The 27,734-nt window shown below is 38.2% G+C and overlaps 1 protein-coding gene across 1 annotated transcript; it reads left to right on the top strand.

Annotated features, from left to right (window-relative positions):
• The first annotated feature begins 57 nt into the window (after positions 1 to 57).
• LOC117370642 (sortilin-like) lies at positions 58 to 27,138 on the top strand. The gene is made up of 20 exons (XM_033966118.2): positions 58 to 411; positions 10,846 to 10,908; positions 10,990 to 11,063; positions 11,837 to 11,939; positions 12,361 to 12,522; positions 13,570 to 13,643; positions 14,306 to 14,355; positions 14,432 to 14,559; positions 16,471 to 16,615; positions 18,078 to 18,233; positions 18,525 to 18,631; positions 18,745 to 18,847; positions 19,185 to 19,353; positions 20,158 to 20,342; positions 20,643 to 20,829; positions 22,211 to 22,327; positions 23,321 to 23,429; positions 24,514 to 24,626; positions 24,702 to 24,828; positions 25,338 to 27,138. The coding sequence occupies exons 1-20, from the start codon at positions 154 to 156 to the stop codon at positions 25,350 to 25,352; spliced, it is 2,445 nt and encodes an 814-aa protein (XP_033822009.1). The 5' UTR covers positions 58 to 153; the 3' UTR covers positions 25,353 to 27,138.
• The last annotated feature ends 596 nt before the right edge of the window (positions 27,139 to 27,734 follow it).

Raw genomic sequence — 27,734 nt, 5'->3', positions numbered from 1 at the left:
TTTATCCAATCACGTTGCGCTTTATTTTGGCCCTAACCAATCCTGGCTCTTGCTCCCCGCGGATGGATTTGTGGATGGAAGTTTGTGTGCAAAGAATCCCGCACAGATGAGTTCTTCTCGAGTCCAAAGTTGCGTCTAGTACTTCGCGTAAACATGCGATTCGTGTCTTGCGTTTTGGCGCTCGGTGCGGTTTTCTCAACATCTTTGACGCACGGAGCGGAATTTGACGGTATAGAGATTGCAAAGTTAGCGGATTTTCGGAGGGATGAGAGTGCACGAAGTTTGGGGGCAAAACAATCGTCAGAAATTCGTCAAAAGTGGGAACGAAGGAGACGAGTAACGGGGTTGAATGATGAGACCTGCACGAGTTTGGATGGAGCCGACTCCGTTCTGCAAAATAACACGCATACCGTAAGTGAAAACGTGTAATTTGTTGTTTAATTCACGTGCAGAGCTCTGAAAATGTATCCAGTGGCTCGACTACAGATGGGATGATGATTCAGATGCCCACATGGAACAAGCCAGAGAGGGATTTGTGCGTAAACATGGACCAAATGACCAGAAATCAAGATTATAAAAGCTATGGATATTTTGATTTGAAGCCAACAACCAACGTGATTTATGTCTTGTGTTATGTAAGTTTAGGCCTGGTTCAAGAGAAATACAGCCTCCCAACTGTTATCTAGCCCTCAACAACATGGGTTAGTTTATGAAGGTCAATTAGAATACCACTTGCTGCAAAAATGACAATTAGCCAATTATTTTAGAGTGTTTAAGAATACAAGAAAAATACCAAATACCACTGCTATATTCTATCATTACTGCAATTTTCAGTGATGTTTTCAATTATACCTGCTAAAACAGCGTCAAATTAAATAAAAGTTTGTTCATTTCAAAGGCAAATACATTAAAGTTTCACCATGTAACTTTTCTGGTTGAGGGTTTTCCACCTGCTTGTCTCTGTAGAAATATCTTAGCTTTTTCTGGCATGTTCCACAGACCACAGTTTTGCATCAAAGGTACTTTTCTCTATGGAGACAACCAGGTGATGCCACCGGGCCAAGTTACCAGTCAGGTCCTTGGAGAGGCGACCCTACTCACGAGTATGAATGCAGGGTTTAGGTTTGTTTAGTATTAAAAACACCTGTAGTTGGATACATGGAACATATACATGTTTAATGCCATACTGTGGAACATTCCAGGCAGAGAAAAAGCATTTTCATGGAGATAAAGAAGTTCATGTTTATCTGTTAGAGTAGTCTAAAACCACTAGTGTAGCCCCTCGATTTATCCAGGTTTGGGATTGGGAAAAAACAATCCCAAACCTGGATAAACTGAGGGTGGAAGGGTGGAGGGTCTGTGTGTGGAAGGGCATCCAGGTTGAAACCTATGGGCTAGTCAGTGTGGTGCCTTATGTGGAATGAGTTGTCTGGAGATATGCCTTTTTACAAACACATGCACTGTATGAGTACTTTTCTGTATTTATTTGTTTTTGTTGAACTCTGGCGAGCTTGTGGTATTTTGAGTACCGTTTTAGGCCACGTACTTGGTCAGGATTAAGTGATATATATAAAATAGTTTAAAGAGCTAATTTAGCAGTAACATCTACACCCCTTTTCAGTTGGCTAATCGCTGCACATAGGGATGTCGCAATAACACATTTCGAAGCAAAATATACTGATACAGAGAAATATTGCAATAGACGATAATATTGAAGTTAATATAGTGATCATCGTGACAGGCCTAAGTGCACAGGACATGGCTTTATCCAGCTAACATTTCTTTAGTCAACTACAGCTCTATACTACTCTATACTTGTAAGGTTAGGGGTAAGGGAGGTTAAGCTGTACTTTATTGATCCCTGTGGGAAGATTTGTCCTGCATTTGACCCATCCTTCAATGCAACCGGGGCAACCTGTCAGGAGCCGCACCCGGGGACCCATCTCCTAATCAGGAGCTAGGCCTGATCGACCTGAGCTGTAGGATTTTACCCATTGTGCATGTTTTAGGCAGTCAGTAATCGCTCATAATCACCTTTTTGAAATTATTCCTGTTACATGGTGCCATCTTGAGGAATTCAAAAGATAATATTTAGTTTAAAATTGTTAGTAGCTACGGCAACTGTCTTAACTTTTTATCATCCTGACGTCCATGGATTCCTCCTCTTCTTTCCCTCTTCTCAGTGAGTAAATTTACATGTACTTGAGTATCCCGGTTATGACAGTATTCTGGATATGACATCTACATGCACTTGGAGAAACCAGGATACTCATATTCCTGTGTACATGCGCAATCAGAGTATCTTGGATAATTAGAGGGGTCGCTATGGCACAGATATGGCAAAGAGCTAAATATTTTGGTAACCTTGCTAAGTCTTTCAAGCCTGTTTCTATTAACAAGGGAACAAGATATACTTTAAAATATAGGCATCAACGTTTGGTTGTATTGAAGCAGACTGGTTTTATCTTTAAAGTTCTGGTAGAGGTTTGAGTTGTTTTGGGAAAGTTGCTGCTACTACCGTATTTGTTACTTGAGTTCACACATGCTCAGTACAGCACCAGTGTGAGAACATGTCACAGTATCCTGGACACTATCTGAATATCCCAGTGTGAGTATCCTGGTTTCTCATAACCAGGATATTTGTTTATCCGGGATACTGAAATCAGGATACTGCGTTTACATGGACACACAAAAGCAGGACACTCAAAAAACCCGATCATACCCGGGATACTTGTACGCATGTAAACGCACTGACTTTCCAAAGTTATTCCTCACTTACCTTATGCATCCAGAGTATCCTAATTATTCAGAGATGAGTTTATAAGCTTTATCCACAACTTTCAGAGGCTAGAGTGGAGTTTTGCTGACACAGTAATACGAACAACTACCAACATGCTAATGTGCACAATAAAACACTTAGATGCAGACAGAATGTAATAGACTTATTTTGACCCCAAGAGCTGCTTAGACAATATATCTGTACCAAGGCAAGGCAGGTTTATCTGAAACACAGTAAGTTATAAGTTCTCTGGTAATTTTTCTTTCTACCAAAAAACAAAAACAAACCTAAAATCAGCAGCAACATCAAATTAAATATGAGGTTAACACTTTTCCTAAGCCCACAGTATTTTTTGTGCCAAAAAATTGACTAAAAGGAAAGCTTATTATGGATGAAAAACATATAAAAACACGTGTCCTTACTGTGAACGGGCTTGCATCTCCACAAACCTGACTCATATTTGGCCTGGAGGAGGGCCTCTTCCTGCTTGTTTCCATGGACATGTTGTCCCTTTGGCCATAATCTTCCACAGTATCTCCATGGAGAATGTTCCGAAGTGTGGTTTTAATTTTCTATTTCCATGGAATCATGCAGTTTCAACTTCACTTTCACCTTTCAGAAAGTTACATACTGTACCTTTTTAAAATGCAAATGAAATGAGATTAGCTGCTTCTCTGATCGTTCTTAAAGTATCAGACAAAGACTTAGATGTGTAGTGTTTTCCTGCCCAAAGGGAAACTGACCTCCTGCTGAGCCCAGTCTAATCTCACAAACTCCATACACTTCAATGAACCTTCAAAACAGCAGACAAAAGCAGACACCATATAATAGAGCTATTCATTGCACATACATTACAAGGCAGTTTTCCGTTTACGTAAGCTCTTAAATGCAAGGGTCTAGTCATCAGCATTTCAATATGACGTGTGGTTATTTACGCCTAGAATTAGAGATTCAGTGATCCAAGTTTTTCAGTGCAAATCCGTCGTTCCCATTGTTGTATAATTGGATGAAGTCATAATTTCAGATGGAGGGCAGGGGGCTATGTGACTGTACGGGAGATTCACAGTTTCACAGCCCTCACATACACAAAATAATACTCCAAGTTCTAGCTACTGCTCTGGATTACTGTGAAAAAGACTAAGGCAAATTGTGAAAGTGGCTGTGGTTACATCAGTGGTGGAAGAAGTATAAAAATATGTTACTTAAATAGAAAGTGCAGATACCGGAACAAAAAATACACAAGTAAAAGTATCATATGAAAAATCAACCAAAAGTATTAAAATGTTCTAAAAGAGTAAAAAGTAAAAGTATTTTGAGCAGAGTCTGAGATCACAAACTTTACATGTATTGATTTGATTTTGTTCAATAGAAACAACCGAATTCCTTTTTTAAAAAATTATTGCTAGGCTCAAACTATGAACTTGTTAAAAATAGACCCCTCTGGCTTTTCAGCAGGTCTCAGACAGTAATAAAAATACTAAAAAATTAAAAATGTAGTGGAGTAAAAAGTACAGATACTGCTCTCAAATGTAGTGAAGTAAAAGTAAACAGGTACCTGTATTTTTAGTTAAGTACAGTGCTTTACTACTTATACATTGTTATGTTTCCCCCATAGACTGTATAAGTGTGACGTCACCTGTAGCGTCCAGTCAAATGAAGCTCATCGAGGCTCGTTACATTACATCCAAACCTGACTCTAATTATTATCACATTTTGGAGCTAAACGATTATTAAATAGAAAACGGCAAAATGGCTCTCAGACTTTTCACACCAAGTACCACCAAAAGAAAAAGATTTGAGTACCACTAGATCTTAACCAGGTCTATAACAAGTCTATTCTAAGTCTAATCTAGGGCTAAACCAAGTCTAAAAGTGGACTACACCATTTCCACTGTAACTGTACACAAGAAATTATTCGTGTTATGCCACTTTTTTTTTTTTTTTTTTTTCTCTTTTGGATAAATTCTTTTTTCAGACCAAGAGTGCGAGTGACCAGTTGAAACAGTCAGATATGAAAACAATCTAAACCTAGTCTGAAAAAAATAATTACATGAAATAAATTATCAGAAGACCAGATGAACCTCATTGGACGACTCTAAATTAGGCAAAGCCACAAACTGAAAAGTTCATTTTAGACCAAGTACCACCTGAAGGAGCTTTAGTCATTTTAAAGGTCTAGAAATCAGATATTAATAAGATTTTGGCGAGTTTGTAACTGCAACCAATGAGAATGTCCTTTACAAAATACATATTTACTTTTGTTTATTTCAGGATAATGTTGTTTCTCCTACATTCCTACATTTCTCCAAACTTTCATTTATTATTTGACTAGTTGTACTTGATTGTGTTGGTCACATATATTCTAAATATGGCAAAGTGATAAGGTGATGAAATCGAATTCTGATTTCAGTCCTGTTAAAATCTTTACATCATCATTCATAATTTTCTCTTGAATGCAGCTCCACTCTCAGACACACACTTTCCCCACCCACACCTTGTACCACACCAGCCTCGGTAATGCTCCGAGTGACTGACATTTGGATTTAAAGGGCTTATATTACACTTTTCTGATCTATGTTGTAATATTGTTTCCTCATCACAAACAGACCTGGAGTTGTGTTTTGTTCATTCACACATTTACATTTAATGCACAAACCTGCATATTTACACTGAGTTCTTCTCTCAAACAGAAAACACTCTGTTCAACCTTGTGATGTCATGTGGTAGTACTGTAGCACAGTAGTGCTCTGCTGTGTTTTTAAACTCCATACACCTTCACTAGAATCATTTGGATAATTTCAGCTTTGGATTTGCTGAACTAAAGGTAAAAGTTAGCTCTTAACCTGAAAACTACATCTCAAAAGATGAAAATGCTCTGTTCCACCTTGTGATGTCATGTAGTGGTAGACAGACTAATAATAAAGGATTACTCCAACATGTGCGAATTAAGCGAAACAACTCCAGGTCTGTTTCTGAGGAGGTGACGACTTTAGAATGGCTTAAAGTTCACAAGAGTCAATTTTGAGTAATACAGGACCTTTAACCAGATGCAGTGACGTGTGAAATTGCAGAAGAATCAGATGACTTTAGTTTTCTCTTCAAGGCATCATAAAGACACTGTAAAATTGGAATTGTAATCTAGCTGCAAAAAACTCTGATATACGCTACGAGACAAAGGTTTGTACACACCATCTCATTCAGTGTTTATTTTTACTACTTTCTACATTTTATATACATAGAGAAGATCAAATACATGAAGTAAGATATATGGAGTTATATAGCAAAGATAAAATATTAAATAACTCTACTAAATATATATATTTAAAAATTTTATATTCAAATCCTCAAACTAATCACCCGTTGCTTTGTCAAAAAATGTTTAGTTCTTGCTTCATATCTTACTTCATATATTTGATGTCTTCTGTATGTATCTAAAGTGTAGAAAGTAGTAAAAATATATGTGTATGTTTAAACAGCAGTCACCAGTGCAGCAAGTTATATTATGTAATAAAGAAAAAAGGTAAATAACTCTACTAAATACTCTACTTTGAGAGTTTGTTTATAAAATATATCTTAGAAAATAGAGTTATTAGAGTTATTTCACTTTTTTCTTTACTACACACTTCCATATATCTTACTTCATATATGTGGCATCTTCTGTATGTATATAAGCTGCAGAAAGTAATAAAAATAAAGAGAAATAATTGAAAGACAGGGTGTGTCCAACCTTTTGACTGGTAGTGCACATTTTTTGGCATATCGCCCACATACATTATTGAAATAGTCCGAGTTTGAATAATTTATCAGTTATGTAATGGTTGGTCTTAATCAGGGATGTGGATCGTTGACCACAGTTCCAGAGTAACACATCCTGATTTTCCATGTTATGAGATTCCGAGAAAGTAAAATGTGGGGGGAGAGTTTGGACATGATTAAATGTTCTCTCTGAAGAACAGTTCCTGGACAGCATTCCTCTCGAGCAGCCGGCAGACTTCTGTTCTTTGAAACGATACAAAACAATATGGATTTGTCACGGTCCATTTATTTGAATAGATCTGTTTATATTACAAAGTGGCTTACAAATTAAAACAAAATCAAGATCGTTTCAAATCGTCAGTGGGTCTTTTTTAAGCAAGAGTTCCACAGCTAATCCTCTGTCAGGAAAAACATGTGGTTTGGAGCAGTGTTCAGGTTTTGGAGGAAGAAATGGATTATTTGACCTTTTTTGTGTTAAATGCGACTGATTAAAAAATGAAAAAAAAAATAATATTGCGTTTTATAGTGTTTTTCAACCTTTCTGAGTTAAGGTACACATTTTTGGTTTACGCGGCACATCATATACTAGAGTAATTAAACCAAAGCCCACCTTTTTAGAGAGAAAGTTGTGTATAATATAGCAAATATTATCAATGCCACTGTGTCTGTTTCCTTAAAGCAGACTTATTCTGCAAAAACGACTTTTCACAGCTTTTAGAAATGTTAGTTTTCTCATTTACCCTCTCGAAGTTGTATTTGGAGTGATTTGTGCATGTTTGAGCAATCTTTAATCGTTTATTTTGAAGACACCATATTTCAAAATCCATCCTCGTGTTCACCCCCAGCACACGCACACAGCTGTGTATTTACCTCGCTCTCCAGTTTAATTTTCCTAATTGATGATGCATGTAAGATTCGACATCATTGCATAGTAATTTTAGTACTTTTTTTTTTTTTTAAATTCACTATTTATAACATAATGATCCACAAGTGTCATAGATCATAATTATATAACAGATTCAAGCAACATAAAAAATAAAATAAAATTGGTAATGGTGCTCCTGTTTTGCTTGCTTTTTGGATCAGACACTTCAAAATGGTAAATATTCAATTAAATCCATGTTTGAATCTGTTAACTCAATCTTTTTTCACCTGGTAGTGTTGTAGATCCTCATTTTGTCGATTAATCAGTTGATGGTTTCCTTGGCAACTAATTTGTATTAGTCGACGTAATTGTTTTATTTACGTAGCACTTCTGCAGAATCAGTGAGTGAAGCATTAAACTCTGTTAATCTGAGGTGAGAGAAATTTAATTTATAAATGCTGGTGACAGATGAGCTCCTTTGCTTCACACCAGACTGATCTCATTCTGGATCTACCAGGCGAGTGCTGTTGCAGTCTGGTGAGTGCAGTTTGGGTCAGATACATAGCGAGAAATAGTTTTGAGAGCTTTTGCCACGCCCCAGTTTTAATAGAATAATCCTGGGATGTCCAAATGTTTTCACCGAGGGCCAAATCATGACACATTTGAAGCTGAGGGTCATAGGGCGGAGGTCAGTACAACGGATCATTTCAGATGGATGCATTTTATATAGTTTTGCCAGAGTCACTTTTAATAATGCTTGGAACATTAATTTTAGCTCTGTATCACAATTCAGTGTCATGTTATTGAGGTTATAGCAGTAGAAACACTTCAATTTGCTGTAAAAATTGAGCCAAACATGTTGACTACAGCCTTATAGGAGAATTATAGCTATAATATTCAGTTATTTTGGTTTTAGATGCCTTAGTTTTTCTTAGAATTTCAGTTTTCAATAATAATTACGTCATCTTCTTTCTGACAGATACCATCCTTCATATAGGCCCTGTCTCTCCACTGTGTTGGTATCAAGGCCGTTCTATAGCGTCTGGCCAGTGTGTTGTGTAAACATGACCAGGGCCAGAGCCTTTTCAGATCCAGACTGTGAATAAAGAGTCTCTGTGTTTGACCTCTCGGAGACCTGCTTTAGACCACAGCACCGCGGATCTGCGCAGTACTCACCTGGGTGGGACTTTATCAGAAACAGCACACGCTAACATGAAGAAAGTATGGAACTGAAATCTTGTAATCTCATGTTTGTGATTCTGTTTCATCATTTTTCAGTGCTTCTGTTTAATGCAGCGCTATGCTCAGACACTTTTCCCACCCACTCCTCCTATTCATGGGTTTCAGCTTCCTCTTACATGCAACATTTTGAGGACTTTTTCCATTTTAAAACATGTCATATTTTGTTTTAATATGTTCATCACTATGGCAACAGTCTTAATTTTTTTGTCATTCTGAAACCCATATGTTGTTGGTCTGCCTCCAATTAGCTCAGAGTGAGTGACAGGTGTATTTACCCAATCACAGTGAAGTGTGAGCTTTCAGAGTAACTAAAATGAGTGCCATTCTGCCCCCAATGACCCCAGTGACAGATTAACCCTAAACACTGCTCCGGTAACATACACAAGACATCCAGGCATTAAAATCACACAGATACACACACACACAGATTGGTATCCCACAAGTAAACCACTCCAAAAGACATAAATCAGGTTTTCAGTATAACATTTCGAGGTCAGTTGTTATTGGAGCTTCACTAACTTTGCTTTTTGTAAAGAATTTTTATTGTGGCATTTGTGAGGTGTCATGTTCTAACCCTAAATAGTAAATTGGTGAATTTGTCGGGTCCTAGATTAGTGAAAGTGCTATTTTTACTGCAGGGAAGTTGTTGTTCTCACAGTTTTTTCCAGTGGAGTTTTTTTTATAGTTTTCCATCAGGCCCTGCTCCCTGTGGTTCAGAGCTGTACAGTCTCGGGCAGAGCTCACCTTGTAAACATGTTCACTGCCAAAGAACGAACCAAGGAGCAGAGACTTCCTGGTTCAGACAGAGAGGACTAAGGGAAGAAATGGCAATGAAATGTTGGGTTTGTGAGGGATTGAAACATGGAAAAATGGGATAGTAGTAAATGACAGATGATATTTTAACAATGCTTCAGGAATGTGCTGAAGTGTACCTGTAAATGTCTTGGTTTAGGAGCAGATATCTAAAAATAAATAAACCACAGACAGGCATAGCACCAAGCGTGACTGACCTTGAATTAATTATATAATCTAAAGAACTTTGAGTACCTTGAGTGGTGCAATATACAAAGGTTTATTCCCACATAATATTTTTAAATATTCAGTATTGGTTGAATGTGTCTGGGTGCTGTGTATCTCATTTTATCAAACACAAGTCATGCCCCAGTGGTAAAATAATCCTCCTGCTAAGTGTTTCTCTCCTGACCAGGATCCTCTTGTGACCAGGATCCTGGCTCAGCTCTGCTCCACTGCTCCTCAGAGATTTTGCACCTGCCTCATTGAAGAATAGAGATGAGGAGGTCAAATTCAGAGGTCAAATTACTTTACAGAACACAATAAAATAATAACCTCATCTCAACCTCAATTAATAACATTTAATCTGGATGTTTAAATTAATCCTGAGCTGGTTTTGTTGGCGCTCCGCTGAGTCTGCTCTCCTGCTGGGTCTGGGACGGTGCATTTGTCCCGTTCACTGGTCATTGTTTTGTCATTGAGTTGAATGTAGGTCACTCACACAGAGCAACAGACAAACGAGTTACTGCAAACACAAAGTGGTGGTGGTTCATTAAAATGCACTAATGACTGGGTTTATTATATTTAAAAATGCACAAAGATATTCATGAAATGAGGAAGGATGTGGACACATTCACTCCATCTTAAATAGCAACACCAGGAATTGAGAACTGAAAGTGAGTACGGACCTGTCTGCACGATAACATGGAATAATATAATGTAATATTTCTATTTAAATGATTATTTGAAGTATGTAAGTCCATCTACTTAAAGGTGAATTGTGTAACTTTACTTATGGAGTGTCAGCTACCTTCTCGTCTCCATGGCAATGTTATTACTTTGCCTTGAATGCTCCACACTATGGCCTGTTACTTGTCTCTTGTATTCAATTGCATGTGTGTATATTGATCAAAAGTATCTAGTTGTATGTGATTGCACTGTGAGCTGGCTTGCCTCTCCACAGATCTGACCAGTAACTTGGCCAAATGAAATCACCTACTTGTCTCTGTAGAGATTGATAAATTTAATGTCACTGCGCAAAATTCCAGGCAAAGCAGTAATATCTATGAGTAGATGGCAAAACCTCCACCAGAGAAGTTACATAATAAACATTTAATATTGCATGAAAAAAATAATTTTATAACTGTAAACGATGCATACTTTTTGAAAACTGAAAACATTATTTTTCTAGTTCACATTCAAAGTGAGGACCATGGGCTCCCTGTCGTTAGCCTGGGTTGGAGATGGATCAGGGGTGAGTGTGTTCTTTTTATTACAAATTTAAAGAGACTTAATAAAAACTGGACCATTTGAAGTCATCTGGTTTTGTTCACAGGTGCTGCTGGTGCTGACCACATTCCACGTCCCTTTGTTTATGCTGCGCTTGGGACAGTCCAACCTCTACAGAAGGTGAGGGAATGTCCGAGTACGAGCTTCATCCCCCTTCAAACCACACATTTTTAAGGATTTATGATAAAGATATTTTAGAACAATAATTCAAATAAAACACATTATATGGACAATTTTAAAGCTGCATTATGTAACTTTTCTGTCTCATGGAGATGTTTTTGCTTTGTCTGGAATGTTCCTCCACAATACGGCAATAAACATATGCATCTCCATGGAGACATGCAGGTGACCTTAGGCCAAGTAACAGGTCATATCAGTGGAGAGGCGAGCCTGCTTACTGTAAGAAGTTTGTTTTTCAAGATGATGTTTGTGCAATAAAATCACCTCTATCTATCTATCCATCCATCCATCCATCCATTTATTTCCACTTGTCTGGGGCCAGGTCGCCAGGGCAGCAGTCTGGGCAGGGACTCCCAGATTTCCCTCACACCAGACACTTTCTCCAGCTCTTCCAGTGGGACCCCAAGCTGTTCCCAGACCAGCTGAGAAAAAGCACCTATAATTAAAATAAATAAGATGGTAGTTTAATGAAGGATTACACCATCTTAATGCCATACCATGGGACATTCTAGACAAAGCATTACCATCTCCGTTGAGACAAACCTTTCTGGTCTGTTCTGTTGTTTGCTTCACAGTGCACCTTTAGCAGCCATCACTGGACATATTGGACTGGACATAAATAAAGCCTTTTACTGATTATTGTTATAAATTGGAAGCACTTCCTCTCAATCCACATAAACTGAGTAAGTGTAATTGTTCTGCCTCTTTTTCAGTGAAGATTATGGAAAAACATTTGAAGATGTCACTCACCTCATCAACCACACTTTTATACAGACTGAGTTTGGCATCGCTATCAGCCCTGACCACTCCGGCAAAGTAAGAAGAAACAAATATCCCATCTGCCCCCTCTGCATCCTCTGCTCCATCTGACCCTCTCTGCTCCATCTCACCCTCTTCTCTTTTTCCCCTTTTCCCCTGCTTCATCTGACCCACTCCTCTCCTTTGCTCCGTCTGCTCCGTCTAACCCTTTCCTCTGCATCCTCTGCTTCATTTGATCCTCTTGTCTGCTTCTGTCTGCTCCATCTGACTCTCTCCTCTGCATCCTCTGCTCTGTCTGACTCTCTCCTTTATATCGTCTGCTTCATCTGACCCTCTCCCTTGCTCCTGTCTGCTCCTGCGTGTTCCTGTCTGCTCCTGCGTGCTTTTGTGTGCTTTTGTGTGCTTTTGTGTGCTTTTATGTGCTTTTGTGTGCTTCTGTGTTCTCCGCTCTCTCATTAAACCTCTTGTCTGTTTGTAGGTGATTCTGACCGGTGATGTGTCAGACTTGGGGGGTTTCAAACTGTTTCGGTCACATGACTTTGGTTTAATCTTTGAACCCATTGACTTGCCCTTCGAGCCCCTCATTCAGATGCTCTTTAACCCTGCGGACTGCGATGTGCTCCTGACCCTCAGCATCACGGTATGTCCCAGATAAAGCCAGCAAAATAATATAATAACATAAATTTGATATGTTATATTAAATGTTTAGTTTATAGATTTGTTTACTGAGTGTAGAAATATTATTACGTTATAGACGGCCCTCCCTCATACCAGAGGAGGAGCCTCAGGAGTTTTCATACACCCATTGTATGCTAGTTACAAAAGTTACAAATACAACAGTAAAAAAAAAATCAACAAATTACTAGTACTTAATAACCTAATTCATTTGACAAGGTCTGTAGGTGTGGGCTACATTGACAAAAAATGGGCAGCAGTAGCCTGGTAGAGTGTTTCTCCACTGATCTGAAGGTTGGCTTTTGGCATAAACATCATTGGTTGAGTGGTCAAAACCACTGACCCACAGGTTTGCAGTGCGATTCCAGCTCCCACAGATGAATGCCGTCAATGTGTCCTTGGGCAAGACATGTAACCCACCTCCTCCGCAGTGTCTGTGTACATTGGTGAATGTGTGTGTGAATGGGTGAGTGGTTCCATGATGTAAAGTGGTTTGAGTGCCTTCAAGGTGGAGAAGCGCTAATTAAAAAAAAAAAAAAAAGTGACCACTTACCATTTACCAAGAATTAAGCCTAAGATCATAATATAATATTTTGGTTATCCCAATGAAGATTTTAATTATATTCTTAAAGTCATTGTTAAGATACATGTATTCAAGTATTGAAAAATAAAAAAACAAATACACTGTTAAATTGTCGACAGCACTGCACAATGTTAAACCCTTGTTTGCAAGATTAATGATTTTACTTTTCATATACTCATGCTGCAGCCTTTTAATTCTACACAAGACAATAAATATACTTAATATTCAAATTCTTAGCATGTTCAATTCAACAATTCCGATAATATTAATTATTCAGTACATCTCCCACCTATAGTACTGTATTTATCCAACTACAGTCACTATATCAACAACATTGTCTTCCTTAGGCCCATCTCTATTAAAGGCCACAGGTCTGTAGGATGTTGTGATGTCATGTTTAAGTTCAATTTTCTGTCCTCTCTCCTTCAGTTGGACCTCTGGCTGTCTGAGGACTTTGGAGCCACCTGGAGGAAGATCCATGACAGTGTTTGCTTGGTGCGATGGTAAGATTTTGACATTTTTCTTCATACAGGTCTTTCATAATACAATAAGGTAACTTGCATCGAGTGTCTTTTGCTTTTGCCTGTCAATAGCGCACTTAAAGAGGAAAATAAATCTTTTAAGAGCCCATGTTATGCTATTTTCTGTTTTATAATGTTGTTTCCTCATTAAAAAACATATCTGCAGTTGTGTTTTGTTTCATTCACACATGTTAAACACGCAAATCCTGCATAATTAGGCTGTGGTCTTCTCAAACACTCTATTCCACCTTGTGATGTCATGTGGTAATACGCCTTCACTAGAATCATTTGAAAATTTGCAGTCTCCAGGACTGGAGACTGGAGTTGCCAATCTCTACTGAACTAAAAGGTAAAAGGAGCCGATAACTTCAACTACCACTTCATGACATCACAAGATGGAACAGAGCATTTTGAGTTTTGGAGAAGTTACAGACATAATAATAGAGGATTATTCAAATGTGTGTATGAAACAAAATACAACTCCAGGGATGTTTTGATGATGTAACAACATTATAACATGGCTCAATGCTCTCAAGAATCCATTTTGTATAATATGGGACCTTTTAGGTTTGATTTAAATACATGTGAAATACTTGATGCATACATAATTCTCTTGGAAGCTAAAGAATACACTTTTTACACAGGGGTCCAAACAACAACCTTTTCTTCACTACAAACTATAATGGATCGTGCAGTAAGTCACACGCACATTAAAATCACAATAGTAAATGCATTCATTGTTTTATATTTATCTCTTATTCCTCCCATAGACGACAAAGGGATGCTGGAGCTCAGGAGGTCGTCTGATTACGGCAGAAGTTTCAAAACCATCGCCACTAGAGTTTACTCTTTTGTTTTGGGCGGACGCTTCGTATTTGCATCGATAATGACTGGTTCGGTAAGTTTTAGTTTAGTCTCACCCATAGACTATAAAGGAGTGGACTAAGGGAGTGTGACGTTAACCATAGTGTTCGGCTCCGGTCAAATGAAGCTCATCAAGGCTAGAGCAGTTATAGGGGCGAATATGGAGCCAAGTTCATTATTTGGTTGCTATGACACTCGCAGTGGGAATTATAAGGAGCCAATTCGACTGTTGAAGATGGCACCTCATTGCTCTGTTATTAATATTCACATGTTGATTTACAGACACAATAGTGAAATAAAAACACTAGGATAATGTAGAGCAGATCAATATGAACATTTTAAGACCGAAATAACGAGTCTGACAGCGGCAGTTACAGAGAGAGAGACAACAGTTTTTCAATAGAAAGTGAATTGGCGCCAGATTGGATGGAGCCGGATCACTTCCTATTTGGTGGTTCTCACTTTGGATTTCTCACCTTGAATGAATGAATGAAGTTATTTGATTTTATTTTATTGTGTCTGGCATACAGATATGCCGAGCCCTCAAATGGGCTTATCAGACACCTTTAAGAAAATACAATAAAATACAATAGGCCAGTTGCCAGACCTGTGTTGTAAATGGACTCATTTAAACAATCTAATTTGCCGCTTCATCCAGGCTTTACAGAGAAATGATACCAACTTATAAATATTAGGATTAAACAACCATTTCATCTTGTTGTCGTCATTACACCAGAACATATCAGAGCATTGGGTGAACATTTCATCAAATAAAAATTAGCTTCACTTTCCTCTTCTCCAACTCACACAAACCAGAGTCTTTCTTCTTCAGGGGTTTGAGAAAACCTCCCAGTTTCTAAGGCCGTGTAGCTCTATGTAACTTTTCTGGTGAAGGGCCACCACTTGCTTGTCTCCATGGAGATGCTATAGAGGTTATGCACTGACCTCATTTTATTTGAAAAATATTTCTCAACATTCCGACTGAGTGGCACTGAGGCAGAACTATGTGCAGCATAACAGAGAAAATGTTTTTCTTTGGTTTTTATGGCTCATTTTTCATCCGTGGAGCTGTTGTTTTTGCCCCACAATAATTTCCTCAACACATGGACTCAGAAACAGAACAGAAAGGTTCAGTTCAACTTGTCTGATCCCAAAGTCTGTATCAGTGCAGTCTGCTAGGCCTGTCATGATAACAAATTTTGACGTTTGTTTTATTGCTGAAGTAAATATAGATGATAAACGATAATATTGAAACTAATGTACAGTCACCCAATTTAAACCACAAAAATGTACAATATTGTTAAAAAATTATGAGCTGCAATAAATGCTTGGGAACGCCTTGGGGTCCCACCAAAGGAACTGGAGGAAGTGAAGAAAATGGATGGATGGACTTGTTTTGTTTCATTCACACGTTTAACACACAAACCCTGCATATTTAGAATGCGGTCTTCTCTCAAACAGAAAACACTGTGTTCCACCTTGTGATGTCATGTGGTAATACAGGAAGTGCTCCACTGTGTTTTTAAACTCCATACACCATCACTAGAATGATTTGGATAATTTCAGACCTGTAATTGCCAACCTAAAGGTTAAAGGTGGCTGTTAACACGAAAACTACTGAAAACTGCTCATGACATCACAAGGTGGAACAGAGCATTTTGAGTTTGGGAGATGCAGGCAGCCCAATAATGCAGGATTCCGCAAATGTGTGTCAATGAAACAAAACACGACCCCGGGTCTGTTTTTGATGAGGTAACAGCATTATAACATGGTTTAAAGCTCACAAAAGTGCATTTTGTGTAATATAGGACCTTTTCTATACCATTCCGTGGAAAACTTCAGGCAAAGCAATAACCTCTTCATGGAGACATGAAGGTGGCAAGCCCTCCATCAGAAAAGTTGCATAGTGCATCTTTAATACCCCTCTAAATGCCCCTCTCCTCAGGGCACAGAGCGGATGATCCATGTGTCTGTGGACGGAGGAGATCTGTGGAACTCTGCTCAGTTGCCCACAGTGAACCACGAGCAGTTCTACTCCATCCTCTCAGCCAATCAGGAGCTGGTATTCATGCACGTGGACGACCCTGGAGGTACGGGTACGGTGTTGTACTCTGTCAATGTTGAGTAAATACATACATTTTCAGTGTTACAATTAATATTAGAAGAAATGGTTATTGAGACTTAAGATCAAACTGTGAAATCCCTCATTGTCTTTCATCATATGTATATAAAATATTACTAATTCTGTCACGATAAATACTATATCGACTTATCGTTCACTATACTGTGGTGTTCCGGTGTAAGGAAACACTCCACATTTGTACTGGTTATTTATTTTCTGAACACAAGGGCTACTGTAGGCCATAACCCACATCAAAACAAGAGCAGAACAAAAGCAGTCACAACTCACTAGAGCCAATCTCCAAAACAGTAACTAATGAGCAGAACATTCACATTAACTTGTCGGCATAGCAACCAAGTGTCATATAAAACCAGTTACATAAACAACAACAACACATACAGTTGTCCCTCACTATATCATGGTTCACCTTTTGTGGTTTTGCTGTTTTGCTGCTTTGTACTTATTTTATTAACAGTCAATATTGTTTGTTATATTATGTAGGATACATTATTTACTTTCTTCATAATAATATTGGTTCTGACATATTGTTGTGGTGCAGCGCATTTGAGGAGCGCACGGATAAATGTAACAAGAGTAAACGAGCACAGGGCACGCACAAGATGAGAGGAGTTGTTAAATAAAGACGAGCTGTAACTGTCCTGCCGTGTTGGTCTATTTAAGCAAAGAAGACAGCAAGAAAATAGATTATATTAAATCTAACTGTAACCCGCTAAACCACAGCCTCAAGAGACTGGAAAGGACAATATATTAGGGTCACATTTACATAAATGTTGGATCGCGGTGTGACTCTGAAGTGCTGTATGTTTTCAAGTTTTCTCCCCGACAAAATCCACAATGTCAATGAAACTTTCTGTACCCACAAATTTCAGAAAGGTTTTGGACTTAACTGTTTCTCTGCACGGAGAGGCACCTCTGTGGATACCACTGGAGCAGAGGCACGTGAACAACAAATTTAAAGCGATCATCGAGGAAGAGGGATATAATATATGATGGTTTGAACTTTGAGAGTGTTTAAACAAGAGAGAAATGTGAGAAATTGCCTGTGTGAGAAAGGTGTATAAAGTGTGTGGTGAGGTGTTTTACAGCTGCAAAACATATAGAATAATTGGAAAAATAAAGCTGACTATTTCACAGATTTTGCCTATTGTGGGTTATTTTTAGAACGTAACCCCTGCGATAAATGAGGGACCAATGTAAACAGTTACAAACACAACAAAATGTGTCAACTCTGAGGTAAACTCAAAATATCAGATCATTACAATATGACAAATAGAACACATTTGTCACATTTGTTTTTTGTTTTTTTCATGTAGATTCAGTTAAAAAATATTGTGACCTAAATAATGGAAATTTGCTGTTCAACTTATTACTCTTCACTCCCCCTTTAATTTAACATACTGTATTCTCAGACTCTGGAGTGGGAACCGTTTATGTATCTGACGATAGAGGGACGGTGTTCTCAAAGTCTCTAGAGCGCCACCTTTACACCACCACTGGAAGTGACACAGACTTCACTGTGGTGTCTTCACTGAGGGGAGTCTACATGACCAGCATCCTCACTGAAGGTAGTACATTTATATTATCTGCAGTACAAGTAATTTAGGCAGAGCATACACTACTTACTTTTGTCGAAAACTTAATAAAGATAAAAGTTTAAAAATAAGATATTATTTCCTAAAATGTTTTAATGGGAAAAAACAGTATTTGACCTATTCAAACTTACAAAAGTCTGTCAGAAGGATTTCTCTAATACATTTTTATTTGCCCCATTGATCCAAATGGTATGATGGAATTACTTTTAGCAACTATAATTTAATAGTATAAAGTATTGAGCTCATGTTAATTTTTTTTTGCAGATGGAGCGGTGGAGACGGTGATCACGTTCGACCAGGGAGCAACGTGGCGACCCTTAAAGAGCCCAGAGAACTGTGACTCTGAAACATCTGCTAACAGACCACACAGGGTAAAACATAACATAATCCATAGCGCTATAGCATACACTTTAGCGTTTATTATTGTGATATGAGATCCGTGCATTTGTATTTATTTCACTGTAAACAAACCCTGTTTTTACAGTGCAGGCTCCATATCCACTCCACCTACAGCACCAGCCTGAAGCTCAATGTGCCCATGTTACCGCTGTCTCAGGCCAATGCAGTCGGACTCATCATTGCACACGGTAAAGCTATAAAAACTAATTTAAAAAAAGACATGTTATGCTTTTCTTGCATTAAATAATCTATCTACATGGCTCAATATTATACTGTTTGTTGATTGTAAATGCAGTAATGATCCCAATGACTTAATAGTTGAAACAGATTAATTGACTTCAAAACTGCTGTTGAAAACTGATTCTCTCCTGCTGGTCCCCTCTGAGTCTAAAAAGCAATGGATTATCTCATCTTATACCCTAGTCTTATCTTTATACATATCCAAATTTCTCAAACATTGTGAAATCATGATTAATATTATGGATGTATTTGGACTATTCCTGTTTAACTCTGTATATTCTTTAGGCAGTATTGGAGAAGGGGAGTCCATTTTGTCTCCTGATATTTACATATCTGATGATGGAGGATATTCCTGGTTCTTTGCTCTAAAGGGACCTCATCATTACGCCATCCTGGACTCTGGAGGGCTCATAGTCGCCGTGGAACACACCAACTCTCCCGTCAACCAGATCAAGTGAGTCTTGATAATCTTGATATTTACATTATATATTTAAGCTGGTATAGTGGATGAGTAGACCCCAAGACCACAAGTTCGACCTCTTTGTGTCATGGGGCCTTTTTATTTGAAGTTTGTATGTTCTCCCTGGGTGGGTTTCCTCTGGGTTTCCTCTGTTTCCCCATCTTACCAAAACAATAGGTAAACAATAGGTGCATTCCTCCAGCTAAAGTAGTCCTGACCAAGACTAGCTTGAGGTCTAGAGATGGGTCCCATTGCTCCTGATAGGTTACCCCAACAACATTGATGTATGGGTCAAATGCAAAGGACAACTTTACCTAAGTGTATCTGTTTGTTCACACCTTAGGGTAGTTCAATGGACTGAACTAGAAACAGACAGATGCTCTTTACTGTAAACTACTAGGGTGTGTTAGTAGTTGGCTCCTCCCTTTAGACAGATATAAGGCAGAAGAAAAGTATTCACTTTTGTCCATTGTTAAAAACAATGTGTTTGAATTAGTATAGCAAAAGAAAAATATAAAATCTGTCAACTGAAGAAAACGTTGAAGGAGTGAAGATGTTTTGCTGCTCATCCAAGCTGCTTCTTCAGTTCTGGTCAGATCATTGTAGACACTGCCTTATATCTAATCTGCTTTATATCTCTATCAGCATTTTGTCCATTTGACGGATTTCATATTTTTCTTTTGCTATGGATCAGACCTGGACGACTGAGGGATTACACGGATATCTTTCAAATGGTATATTTACTGAATGCTCAATAAAAACATGTCTTACTCTCTGTCCACTTGTGTCGCTCCTCAGATACTCCGTGGACGAGGGTCAGTGCTGGCGCTACTTTAACTTCACGTCGGAGCCATTTCACTTCAGCGGTCTGGACTCTGAACCCGGCTCCAGGTCCATGAACCTGAGTTTGTGGGGTTACAGGAACGACTACAGTCGTTGGGTTGTCATCACCATCGACCTGCGCAAGGTGCTCAGCAGAGACTGTGAGTGTGCCTCCTAGGGGTAGGGTGAACTTTAATAGTATTTATTAGTCCAAATAAATGACAGGAAAAGATAAGGAGTGCTGCCTGGGTATGTATGTATAGATATTTAGATATTTTAAGAGATTTTTTATAAGCAGGTGCTCAATCGGAGATAGATCGGAGACACAGAGGACTGAGAAACAGCGCAAATTTCAAAAATTTGCACAAATTTAAAACTTTCTGAAACCTTTGTTGCTAGGGAACATACTTGGATGACTGGGAGATTACCTCACGCATCTCTGCCTTCTGTGTTGTGTCCAGGTGCAGAGGAGGACTTTGTGCCGTGGCTGTCTCACTCCGACCCCTCCGGACCCTCAGAGCGATGTGTTCTGGGGTTTAAAGAGACTTTTCTGCGTCTGAGGAAAGGAGCTGTTTGTTATAAAGGCAAAGACTACGAGACTGAGACCGAAATCGCCCCCTGCCCCTGCACACCCAATGACTATCACTGGTATGTGGCCCACTACTGCTCATAATACTGGAGGGACTCTCTTTTTGTTTTTGGCTTGTGATGTCAGAGATAAGATTCAGTAGTTAACTGCCATACTGTGAAACACTCCAGGCAAAGTGATGGCATCTCCATGAATATAAGAAGGATGGAAAAGTTACATAGGGCATCTTTAAAGTCCATTCATCTTAACCTGAAATTACCGTCATTACATAGCAAACCAGCTTGTGTGAGCAGGTCTTGTTTCTATTCAATTCAAGTTTATTTATATAGCACATTTAAAACAACTTCAGCTGCTCAAAGTGCTCAACAAAAAACAAACGTACAGATAGCACGACACATAAGAAAAGAACAATAAAACACCAAAATATACTGTCCAGCTAGTATTAAATGCCACGGAGAAGAGGTGGGTTTTCAGTCTAGTCTTAAACTGCATTAAAGACTTAAAGGATCTGACAGGCAGAGGGCGCTGTTCTATAGTCTGGGCACTGCCACAGAAAAGGCTCTGTTATCTCTGGTCTTGAGCCTGGCTTAGGGCTGCAGTAACTCCCTCAGATAAAGAGGACCCATAGAGTGCACACATTTAAACACGATAACATTTTGAATTGACCTGATATGAAACAGGAGCCAGACGAGCTGCAGTGTTGTGGATATTCTGGCAGCTCTGCAGGGAGCCCTGGTCCAGCCCCACATACAAACATTTACAATAATCCTGATGCAATGTTACAAGTGCGTGGATTGCTTTTTCAAAATCCGCCTGTAGCGTAAGGATTTACTTTAGGAAGAAGCCTCAACTGAAAGAAGCTGGACTTTATGACCGAGCTAATGTCCTTGTCCAGTTTGAACATAGGGTCCACGATCACCCCAAGAGTCCTCACTGCAGGACAACAATAAGTGGACAGAGGACACATCACACTGTCAGATCAAAGCAAATTTAATTTGATCAAACATCACATAAGTTTTATAAGTCTAGGATGTTTGTGCTCAGCCAAGTGTGCACATCCTGGTGGTCTGGCTGTAATTAGCAACCACTGGCAGATATATTTGAGTGTCATCTGTAAAACAATGAAATGCAGATGACATTCTAATCTTATTTGAACTTCACACTTCCGTTGGAGTCCTTCTGATCCCTTCCTACAAATTTTGTGCTTTTTCTATGTTAAAAGCTGGAAAGAGTTGCTTTTACTTGTTGTGCATTCATTTTAATATGTATTTAAAGTTGTAAAACACACTATAGTGTGTCCAGAAAAAAAAGCTTGAGTAATACATGATGGACTTTTTGGAACTTGTTAGCATAATACATAATTACAGTTATAATCTTGACTTTTTCCTCATTGACTTTGGTTGTATTAATCTTCTACTGTATATTTACTGTTTGTTTCAGTGACTTTGGTTATTACCGAACAGAGAACAGCTCAGAGTGTGTGGAACAGGAGGAGCTGAAGGGACGACCGCTCGAGTTCTGTTTGAACGGAACCACAGAACAGCTGCAGACCAGCGGGTGAGAACAAGGTTTCACTACTGTTACTAATATATGACCCTAAAGTGCTTAAGCTGGCAATTCCAGACGTTAAGAGCTACCAAGCAGCTACCATCTGTGTTTGTGCGTGTCTGTGCACATGTGTGTGTATTTTTTACCCGGTAGATGCCAGATGTGAATCCTGTTCCCCCTTCCACCTCCCTCCCCTCATCTGGCCTTTGTTCAGACTCACCTGTGCTCTCTGTTCTTCTTCTGTCAGGCCAAAGCTGAAAATGAACAGGCAATGAAAGCAGCTCATACAATGAGAAATAAGAACAGTAGAAATTATTACTTTGCTTTTATACACTTTAATTTAGATCTTAACATTTTTATCTGGTGATTTAAGGTTAATTGAACTTTTAATAAAATAAATTAAATCTCATACTTTAGTTGTCCTGGGGATAGAAGCAGCTAATGCCCCTTTAAATGACGATGTGCACAGCCTGAAGCAAAAACACAAAGCAATAACATAAGGATTACACCACTCATAGTTTTATTAAATCTTACTCTCTTGCCTTTGCCTCTTTTGCCCTTGAAATCCTTCTCATCTCCAAGTGATCTAACTCACCCCCAAAACATTGCATTAAAGGTACCTAGTTTTCAGTCTTAAAAACATAAATTTGTTCATTTTAAACAGTGTGCAGTGGTCCAAAGTTATTCATCACATTCATAATGCATTCAGAGTGTCCTAATTATTCTCTGTTGTGGTCTCAAAGTTGTGAAAAGCGCTTATAAACAAATCGCAGAGTTTTGACGTGATGGTAAAGCTAAGAACTATCATGCTAACATGCACTTCCTGATTATCAGACAATAACACTTTCTGATTAGATACAGACAGCACGCAACTGACATATTTTTACCTCAAGTGCAGCTTGTAAGACATGGCATGTTTTGCTCAAACACATGGAAAAACATCAGGTACAGGGCTTTTAATGTTTGTGTATTTTTTGTTCTTTTTTAAAATATATTTTTCAGCTACCGAAAGATTCCTGGGGACCGTTGTGTTGGAGGGTTCCAGCCAGACAGGAAGGAGACAGACCTGAGGAGGAAGTGCATCAGTGATGGCCTGCAGCCAAATGCTCTGGTCAGATCTTTAAATTTAACCATTTGTAAACAATTAAAACAACGTGGTATAACTTTTCAGGTAATACATGAATACATGAAATACAAACAAAGGAAACTGCTAGAATATCAGGGTTGCCAGATTTTGAGAGGAAAACCCAGCCTTTGAAAAGAAAGCTCAAAACTAACAAATTGTTCTGAGTCTGTAAACTCTAAAAGATTGCATCAAAAAGAAGAACTACACATTGTCAGCAACCACAAGCACATGTATCAACTGTTTATAGATTCTAAAATACTTCAACAATTTCATTACTGTTCAACCTGTGCAAGTAAATGGTAAATGGTCACAATTTTATATAACGCTTTTCCACATTCACGGCACTAAAACATGGAAGCACTCACCCATTCACACACACGTTCATATACCACTGTATGCAGACACGAGGGGCGAGGTGGGTTAAGTGTCTTGCCTAAGGATACAGCAGCACCATTTATATGTGGGAGCTGGAATCACACCGACAACCTGTGGGTCAGTGGATCTGTCTGGACCAATGACGAGAGCGGACTTCGAACCACCAACGTTCAGATCAATGAAAAAAACACTACCGACTGAACTATTGTCTCCCCAAGCTAAAATAAACATTAAAACATCAAACATTAGTTATATTGTTCTGTCTCCCTGATTGGTGTGATTAACAGGATGAGAAACACTGATTTCTCCAAAATAAATGAGAAAATAATTTCTTCTGAATGATATGAGATCATTTGAGAGGACACGTCTTCTGTATTTGAGAGACAGGCTAAAAATGAGTCTGTGATTTGAAATAAATCGTTGCTCAGTCATTCTGCAGAAATACATAAGCAGCCATATTTGTTTTGATACGGATGGACCATGCGATGTTCCTTATTGGCTAATCCACCTGTCAGTCACACCCATCCCATGAACACAGTACTCAGAAGTGAAGTATTGGCCAAGCGTATATTCTGGATCCCTGGCACCTATTTAAATAAACACCTATTAGAAAATAAATGATTAAAATCCAGCTTGTCATACCTGCACTTCATATTTTGTGGTTTGATTTTGTTTTTTTCATATATTTTTACAGCCTGTTTCCAGTTCCACCAACACAGCCCTCATCGTTCTGGTTGTCATTGCGATTCTTCTGTCCAGCGCCGTCACTGGAGTTTGGCTCGTCAAAAAGTACATCTGTGGAGGAAGGTGAGGGGACATTTATTTACAGATAAAAGTATTTTTTAATTCATTTTTAGTTCATATTTGATGTGTTTGTTGCAGGTTCCTTGTGCACAGATATTCGGTGATGCGGGACAATGTTGAAGCTAATAAAATCGAGGGAGTGGATGACGTGGACACAAACTACATGGAGACGGGGAAAGCGCAGTACAATGAAGACTCAGATCAGGTATTAGATATCATACATATACTTCATTTAAGTGTGTTGTAGAGGTTATTTTGGGTATGTTTTAGAGATAGATTGATATATTGTTTAGCCAATATTTGCACTTTTCTAGCATACTGCCTGATGGCTTTAAATCTCCAGAAAAAGTTGACTAGATTGTGGAAGAGTTTGTACTAAATTCATGTTATGTAATTTGGGGATCGGCATCAATATGTGGATTTTGTAAAAGGTTTTCAAGGTTGCATTCTCTGTTACACAATCGGAATAACTAAAGTTTTAAAAATATTTTAAAGGAAATATTTTGTATTAGTTGACAAATTTAGTCAACTTTTCTTTTTTTTTTTTGTAAATTTAATAGGAAGCATGTTTTAATATATTTAAAAAAAAACTTCTATGGAAACCCTGTTACAGCTTTAGCAGATTTACTTTTATTTAATTGTAACATTGTTTTGAAATGGACAAAAACAGTAAAAAAGACATTAATTTTCTATCCTGTCCCCATCTGTTTTCAGGACCTGTTAGCGTAGTGCGGCTAAGGGACGCTAACTCCAGTCTACATCTCCTGCGAACATTAACATCTGCTTTTGCTGTTCCTTTGAAGAAGAATGGACTGAACGTTACTGTATAAAGATGAGGAAGAGGAGGGGAAGGGGGGCGGGGGGAAATGAATGGAAGTGAATGGAAAGATTGAGGAGAATGGAAAGAAAAAGAGAAAAAGGAGTAGAAAGGAGAGAACAGGAGCTTCCAGGATGAGCAGCGAGAATGGTACAGAGGAAGGAGGGGCTTGAGGACGGGCCAGAGGAATACTTTGGAGATCTTTTTGTTTTTTATGTCACAAACAGCTGAATATCGCGGCAGAGAACGATGACAATAGTTGTGTTTTCATCACCTTATTTTGAATGCGCATTTTGAAGATTTGCATAATCAACGGGAGATGGAAATGTCAAATATCGCAGAACCCTTAATTTGCAGAAAAAGTTTATTCCCTTGCTTCAGGTGGATTTTTTATTTTGACTTATGAGTACTGTTAAAACACTTTTTGTAAGGTGGAAACGCATTTAGCAGCAACACACAAACAAAGCTACGGAAGTCAATATTTCAAGCCATTACTTAACATCAGACAGTCGATGATAGAATTATTGTGAAGAACTTTTGTGTATTTTCATCCAGATTTCAGTGTTGTTGTTTTTTTACATTATGGATATATTTTTATCTTTTTACACAAAGCAATTCTTATATTTTTGGGCATTTTCCTGGAGTTACGTCTGAATTTTAACTCGCGTCCTGATATGAATTTCATCTCAACATTTCTAGAAATTGTTTTTTGTCATTAAAGATGCACTATGTAACTTTTCTGGCAGAGGATCCACTACTTAATTGCCTCCTTAATGATGTTATTGCTTTGCCTCCCTGAATAGTTCCACAGTATGACATTAAACGTATCCATCTTGTTTTTCCAGGTATTTATTGGCTATAAAAAACCAATCTGAATAAACAAAGGAGGCTCTGGTTAATATCATACTGTGGAACATTTCAGGCAGAGCAACATCTCCCTGGAGAGAAGCAAGCAGTGACTCTCTTCACTGGAAAAGTTACATAGTGCACCTTTGTTTTATTAACATTTTTATGTATGAATTTTAGGTTAAAAAAAAAATCGACTTTTTAGGAAACTGGAAATGTGATCCTCGTTCATTTTGAGCCTTCCACGTGTGAAGAATACAGTATTTTTTTCAGCACAGCTCCAGACATTAGGTCCCGTCCCTGCTCCTTTTTGAGTGTGTGAACTTGAAAGACTTGAATTTTTGCCAAAGCACTTTTAATGTTTCTGATTTTCGCGGTGAGGAAGAGAAATGAAACTTAAACTCAGTCCAGTTTCACCGTAGTGTTACACCTTTACTTGAACTTTCTGCTTTTAACAAGGCCCAGTGTAGACTATAGTTGTGATAGCATCATTTTAACTTCTACATAATCAATTATTACAATCATATCCTTTTTACGGCTCTTGAATACACATTTGAATGTTTTCAATTTAACACCCAGGTCATAGCATTTTTAAAACATAACATTGTAAATACTGTAATTGTATTAATACCAAATTATGTGCAATATTCAATTTAGAAAGTGTTGTAACCTTCAGGATGTACAATGCTGTACCTGAAAAGTCCTAAAAACTCACTTTAGAAGCATTAGAAGTTATTGTGTATCTAATAATGTGGCCAAACTCAACTGATCGACCTATGAAATGTATTATAAAGCCTTACTATACTGATTGGTCAGAAACAACTTGAGGGCACAGTTGAGTTGACGAAAGGATTTTTTCTTTTTTAAATTGCAAGTTTTATATTAACTGGACAAAACGTTTTAAGAGTGAATATGTTTTGCTACTTAGTGGAGTGATGAAACGCATTTATTCTTCAACACGTTTCTTTTGCTATGTAACTGCTCATTTTTTCATGTTTTCATTTGTTATGTGGGCTTTGGATTCCTCTTTTGTAAAAACTTACAAATATTTCAGTCATGGAATATGCAGGTATTTTAAGTCAGTGTTTTGTAATGTCTTGGAGGTCTCTCAATAAATACTCCAAATTATGATGTCCTGGAGGGTCACAGAGGCCTACAACTGGACACTCTTCTTTTCATTAAATGGGAGTTCATGTGAGTTCTGGGCTTTCACAAACTACTCATTTTGGACTTGCAATTACTCCTCTATTAAAGACAATACTCCCAGTAAAATAAGCTATCGTGATAAGCTGGTCATATTCTCAAGGATGTTCGGTGGATTTCTGTTTTCAACCATTTTTGCTGAATAGAGAGATGTTTGCACTGTAACTACAGATCTGTGAAAAGGTTGCATCTGTTCATTCTTATCTTGGCAGACTTTTATCTTGTTAATTTTTATTTTGAAAAAT

This window comes from Periophthalmus magnuspinnatus, chromosome 5, assembly GCF_009829125.3.
Source record: "Periophthalmus magnuspinnatus isolate fPerMag1 chromosome 5, fPerMag1.2.pri, whole genome shotgun sequence".
Classification (NCBI taxonomy): domain Eukaryota; kingdom Metazoa; phylum Chordata; class Actinopteri; order Gobiiformes; family Gobiidae; genus Periophthalmus; species Periophthalmus magnuspinnatus.
The sequence above is the reverse complement of the archived record's forward strand: the minus strand, read 5'-3'. Positions and strand labels throughout refer to the sequence as shown.